The 17,024-nt window shown below is 37.7% G+C and overlaps 1 protein-coding gene across 1 annotated transcript; it reads left to right on the forward strand.

Annotated features, from left to right (window-relative positions):
- The first annotated feature begins 7,497 nt into the window (after positions 1–7,497).
- On the forward strand, positions 7,498–15,476 carry LOC141820535 (ABC transporter C family member 14-like). Its single transcript, XM_074707862.1, has 11 exons — positions 7,498–9,747; positions 10,254–10,574; positions 10,665–10,751; positions 11,615–12,244; positions 12,529–12,693; positions 12,795–13,089; positions 13,282–13,496; positions 13,804–14,109; positions 14,187–14,250; positions 14,332–14,571; positions 15,034–15,476. The coding sequence occupies exons 1-11, from the start codon at positions 7,612–7,614 to the stop codon at positions 15,132–15,134; spliced, it is 4,560 nt and encodes a 1,519-aa protein (XP_074563963.1). The 5' UTR covers positions 7,498–7,611; the 3' UTR covers positions 15,135–15,476.
- Positions 15,477–17,024: the final 1,548 nt, after the last annotated feature.

Here is a 17,024-nt window from a genome sequence, read left to right on the forward strand (position 1 = left end):
ATACAAGTTTCATATATATTAGTTTTCTAAGAAGAAAGATAAAACATCACTGATAATGATTTCCTTTTTAATTAAAATATTCAAGTAAACAAATAAACATTATTCTTAATTGGAAAAAAATCTTAGTTTAGTGAATATTTTTTCTGTCTATATTTTTTCTTTTTTTCTTTGTTTTTTTAATAAAAATGTGGGTGCTTGGTTTTTGTACTTGAAAGAATTAGAATGAAACCATTGAGACCATTGAATAATATTGCTATCGACACAAGATACCTTTTGGTGTCTTTAGTTCAAAGGGCGTATCTAAACTTTCCTTTTAGTGTCGAAGTCTTCGAGTAGTTGAACTCTGAAGTGTCGATTTGCATAAAGAGTTTGATGGTGCATTTATAATTTAAGCGGGTTGAGGTGGAGTTTTATACATCAAAGACCTCTCCTTTTTTCTATCTTTGTTTTTTAATGTTTGATGCTTTTTCTATCCTTCAAGTTCTAATTACATATGAACACGATGACACATGATGCTTTTGTGTTCCCTGAAGGACGAAATATCAACATCAATAGCGAGCTCAATGATAAGGATTCGTTAGGTAGAAGGCTCCAATTGTTCTAATAAACTACTCAAAAACTTTGTTATTAACTATGATATCAAAATATTATTTTAAAAATCCCAACAAATTTTAAAAGAAATCCGCAAAATTTAAATGTTTATTTACTTTTTTTTATCAAAATAAAAAAATAGTTAACTTCAAACTCACTTTTTATATATATAAATAAATAAAGGATAATAATCAAAAGAATAATTTTTTTTATTGGTAGTAGAAAGGCGTCCCACCCCATCAATCATTCATGTAACATTATTCAACTTTAATTTTTCTGTCACACGCATTAAATCATGAATCGATATGTCAATTATATAAATAGGATAAGTCGCGTGGTAACAATGACGATTTCGTAACTACTACGATGCATATTTAACCTGTTTACAAACATTCATATTGTAATAACTATAAAATTGTAGCTGCAACAAATGTTGTAACAATTATATTTCATATCTGCTACAATGCATATTTAATATGTTCAAAAATATTTATATTGTAGTAGCTTTCGTGGCTACTACAATGTAGATTTGATCCAGTGGCATAGTCAGAACGGTTGATCTACATAGGCTATGGGCCATGATCACTAACGTCGACGCCATCAGCCTGGTTGTCTTCCTCTTTCTCTTATGTTTTTTCTTTCTCCGGTCATAAATCCGAGCTTAGCTCCTTCTCAACGTCGTTGGCCCCTTGGGCTAAAGCTTAGGTAAGCTATAACATGTTTTTGCTCTTGATTTAACTCGTTCAACTAATATTCATGTTATAGTAGCTACAAAATCATAATTGTTAAAATTTAGATTTATTTACCTAACATGCATGTTGTGTCATCTACAAAAATATAACTACTACAGCATGAATTTATCCTATTCATACAATTGATTGTTAGACTGGATGATAGAATATAATAATATTGAATAATATACTGAAGGACACTGTATCATTTTACATGAGTTGCTGGTGAGATGGGATGTGCTTTTAATTGAAAATTAAAAAAAGGAAGCCCTTTTGATAATTTGGAAAAAACATCCTTTTGATTTTTTTCCCATAAATAAATAAAGTCCACATCCTTTACTCTTCAAAAACAAAATGTCCCCTTCCGACGACGTAGTGCAACATGAAAATACTCAGTAGATTAATCACGGTTCACAAATAGACACCTAGAAAGCAAGTATAAATAAAAACAAACATTCTTTTAGAAAGCATAGAAAATTAAAACAAACAAAAAGAATAATAATAATAATAATAATAATAATAAAATCTAAAGGTCCATAAATCAAACATCCTAATTATTTATTTCCCAAGATGGAAATAGTGAAGCAAATACAAGAATTTATACATCCTCCCTTTCACCAAAAGACAAATTAGATATATTTTGTGAGGCATCATTAACCAATCAAATCTCACAACAAACAAGAAAATAAAGATCTCCAAACAAAAACGTCAACTACTAAGACCATCTCCAACCATAAAACCCATTTTGGTGCTCTTTCAACACCAATTTGGTGTCATTTCAACACCAAATTTTTTTTCAACTCCAACCAAGAGACACCATTTCCTACACTAAAAAGAATATTCCTTAGAATATTCTATTTTTCCATCTTATAATATATATTAATTTCAACATATATATTAATTTGTTCCCTATTTTTATTATGATCATAATTATTAATAAAATTAATTCAATTAAATTAAATAATATTAATTTATAATATTTAAAAATATTTTCGTGCATGTGATATTTAATACATTAATTTATTCTACTTAATGCATTAATATTTATAGTATTTTTAGCATTTAAAAATATTTTTATATTAATTAATTAATTAATATTACACTTGCACCATTTTGGTGCAAGTGAACAGTGTAGCACCAAAATGGTGCTGCACTATTTATGGACACCATTTTGGTGTATCCATTGGAGAGAAATGGTGCCACTTTTACACCATTTTGGTGTAAAAGGGCACCCGTTGGAGATGGTCTAACACAACAAAATCCAACACTAACAGTAGAACAATTGGTCTCTTAATGTTTTTTTTTTATTTTTTAAATATTTATGTTTTCAAAAGAGCATCTTCCTATTAGGATTTAGGACCACGAAAGAATGAACTCCATGCATAAAGTCGTCGTCCCCTTAGCCATCATGCAAATGACAACTCAATTCTTTGTGAATATAAATATGAAATATTCCCAAGTTCTTATAGAGCATACTTTTGTTCTTGCTTCAATTAATCAATTATTATTATTTTGACTAATTAAGTGGATAGATTTGAATGTGGTTTGACACTTTGACTTCGTTACAAATACGTAATGTCGAACCCATTGATTCAATTCCACCTCATGCATGACCTATGTGTTTTTGTCTTCCTCCTTGTAATCATGTACCTACTTTAATTTATTAATTTGGAAGTTTCCTATTTATTTTATTTTTCTATCAAACACATTACAACTAGTCTTTGATGCCTCTTTTATTGCCGTGATTAAGAAATTAAACATGAAAATAAATTTTTTAAAAAAAGTCGAATCATATTTTGGAATTTAGCCTAGCCATCGACTACTTTAACAATTGTACTTTTGTTAATCAAAAGTTCCTTCTCGTTGTATGATGGTCCTTTAATTTTATTAAAAAGGTGTAACTTATTATTTGTTTCCTTTTCAATAAGATTTAAAAAATAAAAAAAATGAAAAGAGTACCTCTTAATTTTTTTAATCATCAAAATAATGTTTCATTTTTTATTTTTTAATATTTTAAATCAAAACTGTATTGTAGTAGTTACTAATCTATAATAGTTACAATTGATTATTATGATAACTATAGTAGTCACAGTTTCATAGTTGCTATAATATGAATACAATTATTCATATTGTAATATATATAGTTAGTTTCATAGTGACTATAAAATTATTTTGCTCATGTAACATTCATATTTTAGTTGTTATAATATGACTAATCTATTCATAATTTAATCAGAATGTATAAATGAGATAATAATAAAAATAATATTAAAAGATATTTATATAGAGATAAAAAATTAAAATAGGATGGTCTTTACTAAATGATTTTAATTTTTTTTTTACTTTTGTCCTTGAATTAAAAAAAACATATTAGCTCTCTCTCCTACAATAGGAAATCTACTCATTTATGATAATAAAAAAAAAAGACGTTGTTCACCTAGAAATGATCGCATGATCTCATATAAATATATTTTTCAAATGGGGAACGCAATCAAAGGATGCTGGGCCCCATCCCGATTTACCCTGGTGGTCGGTGGGAAAGAGATGTGGCTACTAGGATTATCATTTTTTATATAATAATAATATAATAATAAATGAAATTCGTCACTTGACACCTCCACGAATGTCCTATATCATTGAGAGATAGTAAATAAAAAAAAATCAAAACTCGATTTCATTAAATTCATCGAAATTCAATCCTTCCTCATTTTTATAAATTTACCATACGATTTGACGATAAATCAGATATAATAATAATGATTAGTCATATTAATTATCTCTGAAGTGATTGGTTCGGTCCCATAAAAATTTTCCATCGACTATTAAGATAAATCAGAAAGTATACGTAACGATCAATTCAAACGTTCAATATTTTTCATTGTACTTCTCTTTTAAAGGAAAGGTGTGTTTTGGTACATGATAATTGATAGAAGATAGGAAAAGATGAATGATCTTTTCTTTTGTCTAAAGATGACACGAATGATCTTTTCTATTCAACAACATCATGCTCAAATCAAACGTAGCCAACACTTTTATGCTTTTACCCTGCACCTTCTCTTTTCTCACGTCAGATTGCATGTGATCCACGCCTGTTCATAAAAGTTTGATTTGACTCAATTAAAATAAATCCCTTTATATTTATTATATCTCACCGTATTTTTATTTTTTAAAAATATTTTCTTATAATATGTATATTTCAACTATAATCAACACTAACATAACTGCTAAATATTAATCCTTTACGATCAATATTAATAAAAAAAATTATGTCATAACACTAATATACATAGAATAAGGATATCTTTAAAAATAAAAATATAATTAAAATGTCACTTTATATCTCTCTGATAAATTTTAAATGATTAATTAATTACAGTGAACACTACTTCAATAATAATTAAATTGTAAATGTATATTTACAAGTTAGATTTAATTTGGACAGTAAAAAATCACGGGTATTTCCATCGTTTCCGTAGTTTTGGTAATATTAAATGAAAATAAAAAGTACTTTGATATCACTTTTTTCAACATGTTGCCGGTAGATCTAGATCTAATATTTTTTAAAAATCGATAAATTATAAAGTACGAACAAATATTCTGAATCACAAATAAGCATTTGTCTTTCTCGTACTATTTATTTTTATAATATCTACTTTATTCATCATGTTCCTCTTACAATCGATTTAAATGAAATAGAAATAGTTCATGAGTTTGCTACATTATTGTCATTACAAAGTGTACAAAATTATATAAAAATAAATAAATAAATAAATAGTCTACAATGATCATTCGGCTATAAATTATAAATTTAAATTTAAAATGTAATTAACACGGTGGAAACTAAATATTAATTTCTTTTTCCCAATTAACAGGCCACGCCGAGCTGGCAATTTCCAAAGATATCGGTGGGTGGTCGCCACGTGTCAGAAATTTCCGTACGCACGTGGAATGCATGGGCATTTTGGGAAATGTAACTAATATCGTCTGAACCTGAACTAGATAAAACAAGGCAACAAGCTGGATTATACAAATTAGATTTAAGATTTTTTTTTTGTTTTATTATAAATATAAATTTTCATTCATAATTTAAGTAATTCAGAGTTTAAATTTCAGAATTAATTAGGTGAAGTCAGACATCTAAATTATATAAAAAATTTGCTCAAACAAAATAAATTGAATAAAAATATTAATTTAGAAACTATGTCCTGGAACACACAATGGCTATGGACCATATCTCATTTATTAGCTCGTCAATTTAAAGGGCCCCCCGCTGGATGGTCTCCTTCCTTGGCCAGGATCCTGCTCCCTTTAACTTTCACTAGTCGGGATCAAATATCCGATTTGGTATTTGGCTCAAACTCAGAATCTCACACTCGACCTCTCACAAAGCTTAACTCTGACTCGACACTCGACTCCAAGCTCTGACTCCAAACTACTCCACCGAATCTCCTCCCGATTGCATCCCATCTTAGACAGGGGTGGAGCCAAGATTTTTATTAAGGGGGGCTCATTTTTTAAACGATGGAATCAGGAGCCAGGATTTTTGCCTAGGCCGGCATATTAATTTAAACGATGGGATGCATGTTAATTGAAGAAGGAAAAAAGAAAAAAAATAAATAATTGAAATTTGTATCATCGAAAATTAATTGAGAAATAATGTTACTTTTCAATGAAAAAAAATTATGATGTGAAATGTGAAGTGAATTTGTCTGGCTGTCCTACATTTATCAGAGACGCATTGAAGCTTCTCCTCAATTGCTTCGTATCAGAAGAAGAAGAAGAAAATAATGCATGAATTCATGGTCACATCGACGTGAAATTTTAGTACCCTAATAATGTGGATTTGATTGACGAGAATAATATTATTATTCATTTTACCTTTTTCTTTTTCAATATTCGGCAATGCATCGAGAGAAGTGGAAGTGGTGAATGGTCGGTCACCTTTACTCCACCAATTAGTATCCTCGCCTCGAATCCATCTTCTTGCACATTTTTTCAAAGGGCAGGGGGGCGACCGCCCCAGGCGCCCCCCCTTGGCTCCGCCACTGGTCTTAGTCTCAGTCGACCTTAGCTCGGGCTCTCTCTGTTGATCATGCTCGCGCCCCCTTTGGTCTCATACATTACATTCAATCGATTCCACTCTGATCAATTCTTCATTTAGCTGGACAGGTCGTCGCCAGAAGGACACGAGCAATTATGTGATACAGTGGATAACTTATCTCCTCATTAATGCAGTAGAATGACGCAGTCTATTGTCGTATCGATATGGTTGATAAGACTTTTCGCTACGGTGACAGTAATATAATGGTTTCCTTACCTAGATGAGACATCTTCTTTGATAAAATTTTTATTCAGGGATATTCTTCTTAATTGAGATAAGACAAATTTTTATTATTCTCTTGCATGCATTTATATATCTCATTTCCATCTCATGGAGACAAATAAGCCCACACACTCATACAAAGAGACTCACTTACGTTCATTTCCTTTGCTTCTTCTTCAGAAGAGCTAACTCGAGTATTAACATGATTGAGTCAGGACCGCTTAACTGTTCGTCCTTTCCTCTATCTCACCCTATTAACATATCTTTTGAATATGTTAATGAGCACTACAAAACTCCAAAGTGACGACTGACAAGACACTATTTATATGTGGATGAGGATGATAATACAAAATGAATATAGTTATAAAAAAATGGCAATTAAACTGATTTTGAAAAATATCTATGAAGCGATTTAATAGTTATGTTATTATTTAAATGATCGTGGCAAATATAGGATTTAAATTATTATTTGCCGTGTCTTACGATGTCATAAATAAATATTATTAAACTGTTATTATTATTATTATTATTATTATTATTGCATGTGGGTCAACTCGAGTGGGTGGTTTAGATGGTCAAACCACGTGGGTTGCTTGCTCGACCATGCTTTCATTAAACAATAATCGCGCAAAAAATGGGCAATTAAGAGATTACTGCTTCTCGGGCCACATTACTTTGAATTTAATTAAGTAAATTAAAAAAATATTATTAGATTAATTGTTCTAGAATTTAGTGTTATTTTGTAAAAAGCTCTTTTATATTAATTTTCACAGTTTCAGGGACTATTTTGCATTCATTTAAGCCGCTGTAGTATTTTAATGAGGCGACATGGGCGAAGCGGAGGTTGAGGAGGAGTAATTGCCGCATGTCCTGATTCTGCGAACGAGCTCGATCGGAAACAGAGGCGGCGGCGGCGTCGCCGGTGGGTTTTCGTGTTTGCTTCGGTGATCCAGCGGACGATCGGCGATGTTTTCTGCGATCCCGCCATGGATTGGCTCGCGATCGTGCTCGGCGTCGTCGCTTGTGTTGCAGCCGTCGCAGTCGACGACGGCGGCGGGTGACTTCTTCCGATGGATCGGGGTGGTGTTCCTCTCGCCTTGTCCTCAGCGTTTGCTCTTCGGGGCCGTCGACGCCTTCTTCCTCTTCGTTTTGGTTGGGGTTTCCGTGCAGAAGTTGCTGTATCGGTTCCGCCGGCGACGTGGGGATGGCGGCGGAGAGGAGGACGCTGGGAAGCCCTTGCTTTCGGAGGAGTCGCACCGCGTGGTGGTTAAAACTGGCTTGGGGTTCAAACTCGCCCTCGGTGTCTCCGTCGTCCTCGCCTCCAGCTACGCCGCGCTTCTCGCCTTCGCGCTCGCGCTTCTTCCGCGGTCCCGGTGGCTGGCGGCGGAGTCGGCCTTCCTGCTCCTCCAGTTCCTCTCCCACCTCGCCGCTGTCGCAGTCGTTGCCCATGAAAAGAGGTTCCGGGCGGCCGCTCACCCTGCGACGCTCCGCATCTTCTGGGCCGCGACCTTCCTCCTCTCCGCTCTTTTCGCTTCTTCCGCCGGAGTACGGATTGCCGGCGGCGCGGCGATTCCCGTCGACGACGTGGTCTCCTTCGTTGCTCTGGCGGCCGCCGTCCCGCTGCTCGTCTTCGCGATCTCAGGGTCGACCGGGGTGTACGTCGAGGATGCTGCAACGGCGGAGGGATCGTCGTCGTCGGCGACGGCAGCGGCGGAAGAGGAGAATGCCAACGTAACGCCCTACGCCACTGCCTCGCTTCTCTCCCGGCTGACGTGGGCGTGGATGAACCCGCTGATTAACAAGGGGTATCGCTCGGCGCTCAACCTCTCCGACGTACCGACGTTGTCGCCGGAGCACCGGGCTGAGCTCATGTACCAACTGTTCAAGTCGAATTGGCCGGACGGCGCGACCCGGTCGGACAACCCGGTCCGCACCACCCTTCTCCGATGCTTTTGGCCGCGCCTGCTTCTCACCGCCAGTCTCTCCATCGTCCGCCTCTTCGTGATGTACGTCGGCCCCAGCCTCATCCAGCGCTTCGTTGACTTCACCTCCGGCGAGGGCTCCTCTCCATACGAGGGCTACTACCTCTGCGCCATTCTTCTAGCAGCCAAATTCGTGGAGGTGCTCTGCTCACACCAATACAACTTCCAGTCGCAGAAGACGGGTATGCTAATCCGCTCCACCCTCATCACCTCCCTCTACCGCAAGGGACTCCGCCTCTCCTGCTCCGCCCGCCAGTCCCATGGCGTCGGCATGATCGTCAACTACATGGCCGTCGACGCGCAGCAGCTCTCCGACATGATGCTCCAAATCCACTACATCTGGCTCATGCCCCTCCAAGTAGGCGCTGCGCTCAGCCTCCTCTCCATCTACTTCGGCCCCTCCGTCGTCTCCGCCGTCGTCGGCCTCGCCGCCATCATGGTCTTCGTCCTCTTCGGCACCCGTCGCAACAATCACTTTCAGTTTCAGCTAATGGGGATGCGCGACAAGCGCATGAAGGCCACCAACGAGATGCTCAACTACATGCGCGTCATCAAGTTCCAAGCTTGGGAGGAGCACTTCAACCGGCGCATCAACCAGTTCCGCGACGGCGAGTACGGCTTCCTCGCCAAGTTCATGTACTCCATTTGCGGCAACATCATCGTACTGTGGAGCGCGCCGGTGCTCATCTCCACCCTGGTCTTCGCCACGTGCATCATCGTCGGCGGCGTCAACCTCGACGCCGGTCTCGTCTTCACCGCCACTTCCTTCTTCCGCATCTTGCAGGAGCCAATGCGCAACTTCCCGCAGGCGCTCATCTCTGCCTCGCAGGCAGTCATCTCGCTGCAGCGACTCGACGGCTTCATGACCAGCGCCGAGATCGACGACTCCGCAGTCGAACGCTCCGCCACCTGCGGCAGCGAAGACGGAGTCGCCGTCGAGCTCACCGGCGGAGCCTTCTCGTGGGATGACGAGACCTCCGACGAGAGCGCAGCCGCACTGAAACAGATCGACCTACGGATTCGGCGCGGCGAACTGGCCGCCGTTGTCGGCACCGTCGGTTCCGGCAAGTCCTCCCTCCTCTCCTGCATCCTCGGCGAGATGAACAAGATCACCGGCGAGGTACGAATCTCAACGTTCTACTCGCCGTTCATTCCTTACTAAATTATTAAGCCGACAATTTTATGTGGACTAGAAGTCGACGAGTATTTCGTGGTTGACTTGAGTAGCAGCGGCCCTTGGATTAGCCGTCGCATTTGGACTTTGACAAGTCCTCTAGGTCTCATCGTCGACGTCAACCCATCGGGCAATCCATCGGGCAATCCATCGGATAACGAAGAGTGCTCTGTTCTTGCGGTATTCATTGTCCGCATCCACTGCGTCACTGAGTGCGTGTAGAGCCGTAGACCTCTTCCAAACGATCGTTAGACGCCGTGGCGCGCACGGAAAGACGATCTCGTAATCGAAGCAAAAATTTGTCTTTTTGTTTCTGAATAACTTTTTGGATTTATATAACTTTTCGTTTTTTTACTGAAAGTAAATTTATTTTTAATGTTCTTAATTTTTTAAGTTTGGAAGATTGGGGGTTTGAGATTTGTGAGTTCTGGCGATGCCATTGGCAATGGCAGGTGAGGGTGTGCGGGAGCACGGCGTATGTGGCGCAGACGTCATGGATCCAGAACAGCACCATCCAGGACAACATCCTGTTCGGAGCGCCGATGGACAGGAAGAAGTACGAGGAGGTTATCCGCGTCTGCTGCCTCCAGAAGGACCTCGAGATGATGGAGTTCGGCGACCAGACCGAGATCGGCGAGCGCGGCATCAATCTCAGCGGCGGCCAGAAGCAGCGCATCCAGCTCGCCCGAGCTGTCTACCAGGACGCCGACATCTACCTCCTCGACGACGTCTTCAGCGCCGTCGATGCACAAACCGGCTCAGAGATCTTCAAGGTGCCTCCTTTCTTCCTCATCGATTCATCATCTCCTTGCGCCGGCTCACAATGTGTTTGCTGTTTTGCCTAAATGGTTGGGCTGTTGCAGGAATGTGTCAGGGGCGTCCTGAAATCCAAGACTATTGTGCTCGTAACCCACCAAGTGGACTTTTTGCATAACGTCGATCTCATTCTGGTACTCTTTTATCCAAATTGCTCCTTTTTGATGGTTCCATTTGTTTTTCCAGCAACAATACTGTTGAAATTCTAGTTTCTTTCTTATTTCTCTCCGACTAAACTGGCAGTAAGTGTGATTCACAGGCTCTATTCTACATAGAAGATAATTTCCATATAAGTTCTTGATGTAGCTATTTTCCTTGCAGTTTCAAAGTTGTTGGCAAAACTTTTCTATGTAGTTCGCATCTGTTTCACTTGGTTGCCTTTTCTTTTCCTTCTAAAATACTAATGTGTTGCATAACTAATACATATACACTTACGGTATATGCTTGCTTCACTGGGAACAGTCACCGTTAAGGCTTCCTTTAAGACTTGATATATTTGATTGGGTAGCTACTATCCTATAAACTTAAGTGGTTAGAACCATTATCCTATAAACTTAAGCGGTTAGGACCATTATCTTATAGCTTAAGTGGTTTGAATCATTATCCTATAAACTTGTGGTTAGAAAGGTAGTGTGGATGCACGCATGAATACATACAAATATTTGACCATTATTTATCATTTCTCTCAACAGATGGCATGCAAACCCTTTTATGGAGATTCGGCGTTGACCTTGCAATATCATCGTGTATAAAAATCTTGTTTATAGACTATAAACATGACATAATTGATGGATAGAGCTAGGATTGAAACTATTTGTCTGGTTTTCTGCAATATTAAAATATTAATTGAATAGAATCCTAAAGCTTAAGCTATTAGAAAGGAGTTCACTTTACACAATGTTTACGAAAATGTTGTATTGATATGTTGATTACCTTCTTGATATTCAACTATCCTTTTTTCTTATTTTTCACTATTGTCATATTAATCTGGAAACAGGTCATGCGAGATGGACAAATTGTACAGTCTGGAAAGTATGATGAGCTGCTAAAATCAGGCACTGACTTTGCTGCACTAGTTGCAGCTCATGACAGTTCGATGGAGCTTGTAGAGAAAAGTGGGTCTTTACAGGAAAACCATGAGGAACAAGGGACCCAACAACATGCACTGGAACGTGAGCAATCTAATGGTGAAAATGGTTCCATAATCTCGCCAAAGACTGAGAAAAAGAAAGGAACTTCTAAACTTATACAAGAAGAAGAGCGTGAGACTGGCCATGTCAGTTGGAATGTCTATGCGGTGTACATAACTCAAGCTTGGGGGTGGTGGGGAGCAGCTTTGGTGTTTCTTGTAGCATTAGTATGGCAGATGTCTCTAATGTCAAGTGACTATTGGTTGGCATATGAAACTTCAGAAGAAAGGGCTGCTTCATTTCGTGGGTCTATATTCATCGAAGTCTATGCCACCATAGCATTAATTTCTGCACTGCTTGTTGCTGCTAGATCTTTTCTTATTGCATACTTGGGTCTCAAGACAGCTCAAATTTTTTTCAGACAGATTCTCAACAGTATTCTGCATGCTCCAATGTCTTTCTTTGACACTACTCCTTCAGGAAGAATTCTCAGTCGGGTGAGGTTACTTATCCTCTAATTTCACACAGCTTAAGCTTGCCTGATCTTGAAAAATTAAATGTAGTATATACTTATCTTTCATTCGCTTAGATCATTATCCTTGTTTTTTTTATCCTAAATAAAAGGCTACATTCTTCACCCAATTAACATATGATAAGTGGTAGCAAAATTTTAAATAGTTAACAGTTAAACATTGTTTAGATAAAAATGTTAGAAGCAAATAGTATCTTAGTGTTATTGATTTATTGTGTTAACACTGGACTTTTCTGTTGCAAAATCCAGGCATCTTCTGACCAGACCAACATCGATCTCTTCCTCCCCTTCTTTGTGGGGCTTACTGTGTCAATGTACATTACACTGCTTAGCATACTTATTATAACATGTCAAGTTGCATGGCCTACAGTCATTCTCATACTTCCTTTGATATGGCTGAACATTCGGTATAGGGTACGTGTCCGTGCTTCAACTCCACTTTACCCTCTAAATGTATGTTCTATAGAGATTACTTAGCGACCTTTGTTTGTTCTTTCAATTAACCTTCTCTGCAGGGTTATTATCTGGCAACGTCTCGGGAACTCACTCGTCTCGAGTCAATTACAAAGGCACCAGTTATCCATCATTTCTCAGAGTCCATTCTTGGAGTTACGACAATTCGCTGCTTTAGAAAGGAGGGAGAATTTTGTCAGGAAAACGTGGTTAGGGTTGATTCAAGCTTAAGGATGGATTTTCACAACAACGGATCCAACGAGTGGCTAGGTTTTCGTTTAGAATTGATTGGAAGTTTTGTCCTTGTTGTCTCTGCTTTGCTCATGATCATGCTTCCTAGCAATTTCATCAAACCAGGTAAAACTTAAAAATCTCAAGTGAAATTTGAAGCTTCAATATTATGTAAATATTGTTGGTGAAGCATAAGTTGAGCCGATAAAATTTGCAAAACTATTGTTGTCAATTCACTTTACTATAAACATTGTAGAGATCAACTACCCCTTTCCTCCAGTCAGTAATGAATGAGATTGATGTATTTGCACCATGCAGAATATGTTGGTCTCTCTCTCTCGTATGGTCTCTCCCTGAATGCTGTGGTGTTCTGGACAATTTGGATCAGTTGCTTTATAGAGAATCGCATGGTTTCAGTGGAACGGATAAGACAGTTCACCAACATTCCCTCAGAGGCAGTTTGGAGGATCAAAGATTGTCTTCCAACTCCACAGTGGCCAGCCCATGGAGATATACACATAAGAGCTCTGGAGGTTATTGTTATGCTAATATTTAGTCTCTTTATCTTTCTTGAACTTATCAAGATAAACATAGTAACACCCACATAAATATTTTAATGAAAAATCTCGAGTATCCTTCTATTATGCTACAGCCTTAGCTTTGGGTATTTTGTTCACTGTTTTATCTTTGTGAAATGCTAAATTTCTGAATAAAGGATTACCAAAAAAAACAACAATCATGTGAATCTTTTCATAGTTCTTCAATTCATGTCTCATTTTGTTGTTATCAGATTGTAGTTAATTAAACCCTATTAAGTTAATGCTTATGTTGTCTATTCAGGTCCGATATCGTCCAAACACTCCTTTAGTTCTCAAAGGCATCACAATCAGCATTAGAGGGGGAGAGAAAATAGGTGTTGTTGGAAGGACAGGCAGCGGCAAATCGACATTGATACAAGCTTTGTTTCGTATAGTAGAGCCTTCAGGGGGGCAGATAATTGTAGATGAAGTGGACATTTGTAAGTTGGGACTTCATGATCTCAGATCACGCTTTGGCATTATCCCTCAGGAGCCTGTACTTTTTGAAGGTACAGTTCGAAGCAATATCGACCCGATTGGGTTATACTCTGATGACGAGATATGGCAGGTAAAAATCCTCTTATATACTCTCAAAGATAGAAAATTCAAGGCATGTGTATCTCATGTAGTGATTGATCTGTGCAGGCTCTGGAACGTTGCCAACTGAAGGAAGCAGTGTCTTCAAAACCTGAGAAGCTTGATGCTTTAGGTATGTACATCCTTTATTCCTACTTGACTCCAAATCTTAACACAATACCTCCACTTTAATCTATTCTTGCTCGCATTTTAGTGGTTGATAATGGGGAGAATTGGAGCGTCGGGCAAAGGCAGCTTCTCTGCCTAGGGAGGGTCATGCTGAAGCGCAGCCGTATCTTGTTTATGGATGAAGCAACAGCTTCAGTTGATTCACAGACTGATGCCGTTATTCAGAGAATCATCAGAGAAGACTTTTCTTCTTGTACAATTATCAGCATTGCCCATAGAATACCCACAGTGATGGACTGTAATCGAGTTTTAGTCATTGATGCAGGTATTCTTCTTACACCTGTTTCAAGTTCCTTATAACTCTCAAATCCTGTAAATTTTAAAAAATTTACATAGAGTCCATCAACTTCTAAAAACTTGGATTTTTTTGGTATTTTCATAGAAAAAAGAAACAATATAGAACTTCACTAGGAAATGTGGGTCATTAGTAACATGTGTAATTAATTTGAGCTTGTTGAAGGCGACGATTGCATGTTCGAAATACTACCATTATGGTTAATATATATTAGTTAGTGTAAACTCAAGTATGATAAGTAACTATGTTCAGGTGATCTAAACTTCGTTATATATCTTTAAGCTACTTGGATCAATTAAATTGTTTGAAGTAATATACAGGTGATATTAAACTTGTAGTATTTTGGAGATGAGATCACTGAAATATGTTTCATCTCACATAATTTTTGTATTGTTCATGACCTGAGTAACATGACCTTTACAATATGATCAGGACTGGCAAAGGAATTCGACAAACCATCCAACTTGATCGAGCGTCCCTCTCTCTTCGGAGCATTAGTGCAGGAGTATGCACATCGCTCCACCGATCTATAAGCGGCACAAGACAACCCTCTCAAAATCCACAGAAGGGACCTAAATGCAATTCCACTGATGTTTACAAAAGAAGGCAGGAGAGAGATCAAATTCATAGACAGAAAACCTTCTAGTTCCATGGTTGGTGGATATCCTAGTTGAGAGGAGAGCTGGTATCCCATCAAAAGTTAAATACTTATTCCAGTATCAGAAACTTAACCCATTCATTTTTCTGGAATAAAAAGAAGGATAGTGGTAGAGGAAAGGTTGCTTCCTCAACTACTTAATTTAAGGTGATATTGAAGCTTGTTGGGATTGAGAAAATTTTTATAAATTATGAAACTGAACACTATTCTGGTATTACTGATACTACACAAATGTGCAGTAGCATCTCCAGCAATTAATTTATTTTGGTTTTACAAAAGCCAACGTCAATTATAGTTCTTCAATTGTACAAAATGAGATTTGTTGTAGCTTTTTAAAACAAATGGGGAGCTCTTTCTTAGATGTTTTCTCTAGGAATCTTAAGTTGTTTGATGGAGCAACTAGTGTACAATGTATATGGGGAAACTATGCAAAAATTATTTAAATTTAGGGCAAAATAAGTTTTCTATTGTTCAAATTTTGATAAGGTAAAAAATTAAAAGAGCATCGTATCATATGTTTTATATCTAAAATATTTTTATTTTAATATTATTATAATAATTAATCGATAGCTATAACATATAATATTTATTTTATAATTATTATAATATAAAAAATAAATTATTTTATTTTAATCAAAATTAATATATTCAAAGTACTATTATATTAAAATATATTTTATTAATTTTATAAAAATTATTTAAATTTTATTAAAATTATTTTATATTGATCAAATCCATTTTAAAATTATTAGAACAACTACTTTGTAATTACTTAAGTAGCCACTATACACTTATAGTTAAATTTTAAAATTTTAAATAATGTTATATTAAAATATTTTTTACGAACTTAATCAAAAATATTTAAATTTTACCAAAATTATTTTAAATTAATTATATAATTATATAATTTATTATAACAATATAATTATATTATATAATACGTTATGGTTGTAATAATTATTTAATATATGTTGTAACTAATAATAATTGTTACAACAGTGCTGAAGTAAAGATAAAGTAAAATATTTTAAAATTTTTTAAAAAATTTTTAAAATAATTTATATAATTTAAGATGTCCTTATTAATTTTTGTTTTTATTGGTTTGTTCCGAGTTTTTTTTAAAATTTATTTATAGATTTGATAAAAACAACGTTACAAACTACCATTTGACCTTGCTATCCAACTTGTTTTGCAAAATATATATTTTTATTGCCATGTATATCTATATGCAGGTCTGATATCCCGCGCGACGAAAAAATCCGACTCCCGTACGCGACCGCCCGACCTCCCCGTGTTCATCACCGCCGTTCTTCGCCGTCCGGTCACCGCCGGCCACCATCCCGGACTCGTTGGAAGAGCAACTCGACGGCGCACACATCGGCACCGGATTTCGGCAGGATTGGGCCGGAATCCGGCCGGAATTCCGGCCGAAACACAGCAGACGCGCTGGTGGCCGATTTCGCCGGAATCCGGTCGGATTCCGGCCGAATCGGGGCCGGACTCCGGCCGCGGTCGACGCGCCGGCGCCGGGCGCGTCGACCGCGGCCGGAGTCCGGCCCCGATTCGGCCGGAATCCGGTCGAATTCCGGCCGAAATGGGCCAACAGTGTCTGTTGGCCGATTTCGGCCAAATCGCCGGATTCCGGCCAAATCGATCTATATCTATGTGTGTATTTAGATATTTAAGATAGTGAGTTGGGTCAAGTCAGCCCAACTATAACAAGTCAACGTCACATATTGCGGCCTGCCAACCCACTCTTTGTCCT

Source organism: Curcuma longa, unplaced genomic scaffold (assembly GCF_044706935.1).
Source record: "Curcuma longa cultivar G26 ecotype Majalengka, Jawa Barat unplaced genomic scaffold, ITB_CL_G26_1.1 utg509_np1212_2302976_RagTag, whole genome shotgun sequence".
Taxonomy (NCBI): domain Eukaryota; kingdom Viridiplantae; phylum Streptophyta; class Magnoliopsida; order Zingiberales; family Zingiberaceae; genus Curcuma; species Curcuma longa.

Coding starts and splice junctions, on each gene's coding strand:
- LOC141820535 (XM_074707862.1), top strand. CDS start 7,612: ATGTTTTCTGCGATCCCGCCATGGATTGGCTCGCGATCGTGCTCGGCG. Junction 9,748..10,253: donor TGAACAAGATCACCGGCGAG/GTACGAATCTCA, acceptor TGGCAATGGCAG/GTGAGGGTGTGCGGGAGCAC. Junction 12,694..12,794: donor GGCTGAACATTCGGTATAGG/GTACGTGTCCGT, acceptor CCTTCTCTGCAG/GGTTATTATCTGGCAACGTC.